The sequence below is a fragment of the Macrotis lagotis genome, chromosome 4 (assembly GCF_037893015.1).
Source record: "Macrotis lagotis isolate mMagLag1 chromosome 4, bilby.v1.9.chrom.fasta, whole genome shotgun sequence".
In the NCBI taxonomy this organism is placed as follows: Eukaryota; Metazoa; Chordata; class Mammalia; order Peramelemorphia; family Peramelidae; genus Macrotis; species Macrotis lagotis.
Window position 1 is genome coordinate 30,500,634 of NC_133661.1, and position 6,646 is coordinate 30,507,279.

The following is a 6,646-nucleotide window of genomic DNA, read 5'->3' on the forward strand; positions in this document are numbered from 1 at the left end:
AAATGTTGTTTAGGGGCAAAAGAATGAATAACTACTTAAAACTTTTAAATTTGTACATTTTAATTCTAATGTAGGAAACAGATTACTGCTTCCAACTCCTACAGTAAAGCAGGAGTCAAAGGTCGTGGAAGAAAATGTCGGCCTGATCGTGTACAATGGAGCGATGGTGGATGTAGGGAGTCTATTGCAAAAACTTGAGAAGAGTGAAAAAGTCAGAGCTGAAATAGAGCAGAAGCTCCAGTTACTGGAGGATAAAACAGGTAAGGAGGGAAATCAGTGTCTCTCTGCTCTCCTCTTTTACCTTGCAATTTGGTGTTGGGGTAAATGCAGTGAAATTCATTGATCCAAAGACATAGGAGCTCAAAGATAAAATTACTTGGGCAGTTCTTGACACTGTCAAAAAATATGGGTTTGCCCTCCAGCCTCCTTGCTGACGCTGGTGAAGAAGCCCTGATTGGGCTAGTGATTTAGAACCAGAAGTAAGCTTAGATGGATTCGACACACTGGAACCTGAAGCCAAGGTTCACGTGACTTGCTCAGGCTCATTCTAGGACAACTGGAAGAAAGCCCATGGAGCAGTGGGGAAGCCCTGGTCAGATATGGCTCCACAGGCTCACAGTCATTGTCTCATTTGAGCCTTGCTGTAACGGGGGGGGGGGGGGGGGTTCTTTTGGGGAAACTGAGGCAAGCACTTTGCCCTTGGTCTCCAGTCTCTCTAATGTCAGCTTCTGCTTCCTTTCCCTTCCCTGTCCGTATAGCCACTCATGACCTTTTAGCTCTTCAGCTTCCTAGTGAAATCGCAGGTGCTCTTGGGGTGATGATTGATCATTTCATTTGGAATGCCCTATTTCAGATGAGGATGAGAAGACTATTTTACATCTGGAAAATTCTAACAAAAGCCTAACTTGTGAACTCAGAGAAGTCAAAAGGGACCTTAGTCAACTACAGGAAAACCTGAAGACTTCAGAAAATGCGAATTTGCAATTTGAGAACCAACTAAACAAGACAATCAAAAATTTATCCACAGTCATGGATGAGATTCATTCTGTTCTGAAGAAGGTAAGGGTTTTTTAACTTTTTATTCTTTCTTAGATTTACTTCAGTTTTGTGCTTTGTTGCATTTTGTCATCTCTTGGTTGGTGTATAGTTTTTTCTGTCATGATAAACATGTGAAATAGTGATGCTCTGGCTCCTTTTCTAATACTTCATACAGGGTCTGTCTGAAGTAACCCCTCCAATGGATTCATCTTTCATAGGTGTCACATCCCCCTCCCTTCTCTGCACTCCCCCAGACCCATCTTTATTCCTCTTATTTTAATAAATCACCATCTTGAGTGTTTATCATTTGCTCATTGGTGTTAGGAGAAAAGAAACATGAAGCCAGTCCTTGTCCTCTCCAAGGTAATTATTACTGGGTTTAGAAATGAGATTTGTACACCTAGAGAATAATTAAGTGCTAAATTTTATAGAGTGGAAATATGTTGAATATTTCCAATTTGGGGGCACATCGTAAACTGTAAAATTCTACAGCTCAATTGCCCTTTCTCTCATAACTAAACAATGGGTTATACCCCCGGAAATACCTTTCACTTAAATCAAGAGGAAACAAACCATCCAGAGGGATAGAAAAGCTTCCTCCCAGTGAGAGTGGGAGGGTTGCTAATGAGCAGGATGGGCTGGTGACAAGGTTCCACGTGGATTCCAGTTCTTTTAGGGCCCTGGAGATGAGCTTTTTGTTCAATTGAAAAGATAGGCTCAGAGAACTTCTGAGGTCCCCTCCAGTTCTGGCCCTATCTTGCTTGTCAGCTTCTCAAAACCCAAGGCGGGGGGTGGATAATGAATAACACTCATAAAACTTTTTAGTTCAAGTTCTTTAGCATTATAAATTTTAGGAAAGTATGTAATAAATCCTATGTTACATTGAAAGCTCCCCTTGTCCACATTTGTGCTCGTTAAGTTTTCTTGTGTACTTAAAGATTTCAATGACCACTTTTTTGGCATCACTATTAACCCTTTCAAATTAGTCCCCCCCTCCCCCAGGAGAGAGAAAAAACTGAGAAGAAAAATAGCCTCTTGGTAGCAAATAAGCAAAGTCAAGCAAAATTAATCCACCCAGCAACCCAAATTGTATGTTACTTTCTGTATCCTGTATCCATCGCCCCTCTGCCAAGACCTGGATAAATACTTATTTCAAGGACTCCAAAGTAGTCAGTCGTCGTCAAATCCTTCAAAGTTGTTTGTGTTATTCCTGTGTAGTCCTCATGTGCTCACTTAACAGTTCAGACAATTTAATATTCTCTAAGATTCTCCTTTTCATTTTCTTTTATGGCACGGTAACATTCATTACATTTTCTAGTTGACCTCCCAATTTATAGGAACAGCAGCTAACGTATTAGTAATGAGTTCATTTACTATCTCTTTAAAAATAGTTTTTAAATTAGTTTAAAATTTTTTTATTATGTTCTCTGTAATATCCAGTATCCCCTTTTGGGGTGTGTGTGTGTGTGTGTGTGTGTGTGTGTTCCAGAATAAATACTAAGGGAGCAACTAAGTGGTTCACTGGCCCTGGAATCAGGAGGACCTGAATTCAAATCTGGCCTCAGACACCTAATAATTACGTAGCTCTGTGACCTTGGGCAAGTCACTTAGCCTTGCAAAATAAATAATAAGAAAAAAGAAAAAGAAAACCCTCTAGCATGACCACACATTTTTAAAAGTGAATAACTGTCTATATCCCAGTATATCTGCTTTTCCTTTGTAATTTTCTTCTTAAAATTTTTATTTAAAGAAAATTTCAGTGAAATAAAAGCATCTTTTCTTCGTTATTTTGTAGGATAATATGAAGAATGAAGACAGAGATCAAAAATCCAAAGAGAACGGGGCAAATGTATGATAAAATTTGTTTCTGCGAAAAACGGTGTTACATAATGTAATATATAAATCATGATACCAGAATGTTTGAAAGTGATGCATGTTTGATTTTAGTAGTATAAATATCTGTTAGTTTGAAAGATGTATAAAGTTTTATGAATGTGAGTCTCTGCTTTTGAAATTTGCTTGTAATTCATAGCATTCAATTTATTAGCCACTCTTTGAGTGAAATAATTTTGCAAAATGTTTTAGGATGAACTTTGTTATAGTTTTAACCCTAATAAAGTTCATCAATTTAATGGACAGTAGCAAGTATTTAATTACCAAATGTCTTTCATAAAAAAAGTCTAGTAAATCAAAATTTCTTTATTTATAGAATTATCATTATTAGGTTTTTGTTTTGAATTCAGTCCATCTTTTAAAAAACCAGTGTAAAATCATAAAATAGCATGCTTCATAATTTTGCAAGTTTTTTGGGGAACCCCAAATTTTTTATTCACCACAAAAAACTTCTTCCTCCTAATCATATCGCTCCTCTCAAACTACTTATTAAAATTCAAGCCTCATCAAATACTCGGAAAGCAATAGTAAGCCGCCATTATTCTTGGGGTAACTTGGTGGGGTTTACATGAAAATGAGGTTGAGCCTTATAGGAATGTGTTCATTGTGCTCTATTATCAAGAGTTCTGCTTTCCTCCAGAGCATTTATAATGGAAAAACACAGTGATTGAAATGTATCCTTCAGTTCAAGGCCAGTAGATGTCAGCATAATGCCTTACATGAAAAAAAATTGTAATTTAAATTAAACTCCTTAATTAGGATTGATTTTTAAATAGTTTTTCTCTAGTTCCTTCAGAGTGTTACTGGATGTTTAGGAGTTGATAAACTCTTAATTGTAAAAAAAGCAGGTTGATTCTGTTACAAAGCCATGAGATGATTTACCATCTTCAACAAAAAGGCCTGTTTTAAGTTCAATAATACTTAGTAATGCATATTTTCCAGAAACAGGAATTTTAATGAGGTCTTTGGAGTTTTCTTTTTTGCTCGAACAGTGAATTTTTAGTCTTGATGTCCCAGGTAATCGACTGTGAGAATGGGGATGCTTCAGAGTGGCTCCCTCCACACCGCAGCCCCACCCGCACTGCGGCGCCATCCACACCATGGCTCCCACTCGCTCTGAGAGATGGAGTCAAATGGCTCCACACAGTTCTGTTCACTCCGTTTGTGTCTGAAGTAGCTGTATGTTTGTTTGTTTGGGATTCTCTGAAAGACCAGCTCATGTACAGAAATGTTTCTTTCTCTCTGAGCAGAGATTAAATGACATAGAGTGTAGGTGAAAAATGTTCTTCTTTATTTTTTAATTAAAATAATTTTTTAAAAGAAGATAAATTTTTGGCTCAAGAAGTTAATGTTGTAGTTCTTGAATATTAAGTTGCTGTTTTTACCTCTCCCTTATCCTCTTATATCTATGCAAACATCAAACTTCATATTTATTTATGAAAATGTAGTCAGCTTGAATCCAGTGCAAAAGACTGGAGGTTATTCAGGCTTCTAGGTAAAATAAAAACCAGAATTAAGAAAGGAGAAATGAAGTTTAGACTATCAAGTGGTTGTTCTTTTTACTAAATGTTCATAGATACATTTAGGGTGGACTAAATAGAAACCAAGCCCAGGCACAGAAAGTCTAAGGCAGATGTGGAAAAAAAGAATTGTAACAATATTTCAAAAGAGGCTTAGGTGACCTTTTTTAATTTCCATGGCACTTTTATGATGATGACTAGAGTTCACAAAGGCCCTGAAATCATCAGTGAAAATGGCAGTAACTTGGGATCTACCAGGCCTGAAGAGTGTATTCCTTTACACCTGGCACAGGTAGAGTTGTGTAATGGCTGAAGAGCGCTGGCCTTCATCTTTGTGCCCAGCCAATTGTCTTAAGACTCTTGGAGGTGCCAACCTGCACTGAAGGAGGTAACCTCCACACATCGAGCAAGGGTTGAGTCTCCATATGTCTGCCTCCCTCACTTTGCTAAGATCGCCTTAATTTTGATCCCGTCTGTATTCTTTATAGCGAAAAACCTACAAGGGTGTTCTCCCCCACTCCACCCCACCCTGCCAAGATCCAGATTTATAACTTAAGAATTGCATCTCTAAAACTGAAAATGGTTGAAGGTGCTATAATGTCTGAACACTAGAGAAAACATGAGAAATCAGAAAACCACTAAATTAAAGAAAGGATGAAAACCTGGAATCCTCCAATATGTTGTTTACAAGAAACTCATTTGAAACTGAGAGATAGAGAGTAAAGGTGAAAGACTGGAGCAGAATTTATTTTGCTTCAGCTGAGGTGGAAAAAAAAATAGGGATTGCAGTTCTGATCTCCTTAAAAGGGATAAGGAAAGCATAGCTGAAGTATTATTCATACTAAACATAAATGCAACAAGTGGTATATCATTCAGATTCTTAGAGAAGTTATAATGTTACAGGAGGAAAAATGGCACAGCTGTACTACTGGGAGACCTCGACCTCTAAAAGAATTAGATAAATCTAACCACAAAATAAACAAATGTTCAGGAGGTAAATAGAATATTAGAAAGGTTATAATGAAGAAAATTGAATGGAAATAGGAAAGAATATGTCTTTTTTTCCAATTGGCACATGGTACCTACACAAAAATTGACCATGTATAAGAGCATAAAATCCTCACAATCAAATGCAGAAATATTAAATTAAAAATTATATGTAATAAAGGGCCATGCAAAGAGAATAAAAATCAATCTGAAACAAAATCTTAATTTTAAAGAATGAGTGAATCAAACAACAAAGAAACAATTTTCACCCGAGATGACAGTAATGAGACAACATTCTAAAACTTGTGGGAATGTGGCTCAATTAGGGGAAATTTTATATTTCTAGATGCTTTTATGAAGAAAATGAGACGATGAATTGGGCATACAGCTGAAAAAAATTAGAAAAAGTAAAAATCCCCAGTTTAATTTAAAAATGATGAAAATTTAAAAAAAAATGAAAGCTATTGAACTAAAGTTTTATTAAGAAATGAAATTGATAAACCTTTCATTAATTTAAAAAAAGAAAAACCAATTACCAGTATCTAAAATGAAGAGGGTAAATTCACCAATGAGGAGGAAAAATAATAATTTGGAGCTACTTTGCCCAGCTGTGTGCCAATCTGCCAATCTGAAATGGATAAATTGTCCAGAATAAAAGAAAAAAACCCCAGTTTAGAAAAGGAAAGACATCAGAGAACTCCCTAAGAAAAAATACCCAGGGCCAGATAGATTCCCAAGTGAATTCTCTCAAACATTTAAAGAACAATTCCCAGTCTTAGGTAAATACTGTTTGAAAAATAGGCAAGAATTCTGCCAAATTTCTTTGACATCAATATGGGGGGATGGAAGAGCAAAGACAAAGACTAATTTCCCTAATAAATATTGATGTGAAAATTTTAAATAAAATATAAGTAGAGATTCCTGCAGTTTATCAGTAGGATAATATGCTATGATCAGGTAGGATCAATGTAAGGCTGGTTCAACATTAAGAAAATATCAGCATTATTAACTATATCAATAACAAAAACAAAAAAACATGATGTCAATGGATGCTGAAAAAGCTTTTGAAAAAATACAGCCCCCATTAATGTTTAAGACAGATCACAGGAATAAATGGAATTTTCCTTAAAACAAAAAGCAATATCTAAAACCATCAGCAAGCATATGTAATAGGGATAAACTAGATGCATTCCCAATATGATTGGGGA

The 6,646-nt window shown here is 36.1% G+C and overlaps 1 protein-coding gene across 2 annotated transcripts in view; it reads left to right on the forward strand.

The window, feature by feature from the left end:
* The window catches only part of CCAR1 (cell division cycle and apoptosis regulator 1), a 49,646-nt gene extending 43,791 nt beyond the window's left edge, over nucleotides 1–5,855 (forward strand). For both annotated transcript variants that reach the window (XM_074232411.1, XM_074232410.1), the window contains exons 23-25: nucleotides 75–260; nucleotides 854–1,059; nucleotides 2,834–5,855. In XM_074232411.1, coding sequence (XP_074088512.1) covers nucleotides 75–260; nucleotides 854–1,059; nucleotides 2,834–2,893 — 452 coding nt within the window. In that variant the 3' untranslated portion in view covers nucleotides 2,894–5,855. The remainder of the gene's footprint in view (nucleotides 1–74; nucleotides 261–853; nucleotides 1,060–2,833) is intronic.
* The last annotated feature ends 791 nt before the right edge of the window (nucleotides 5,856–6,646 follow it).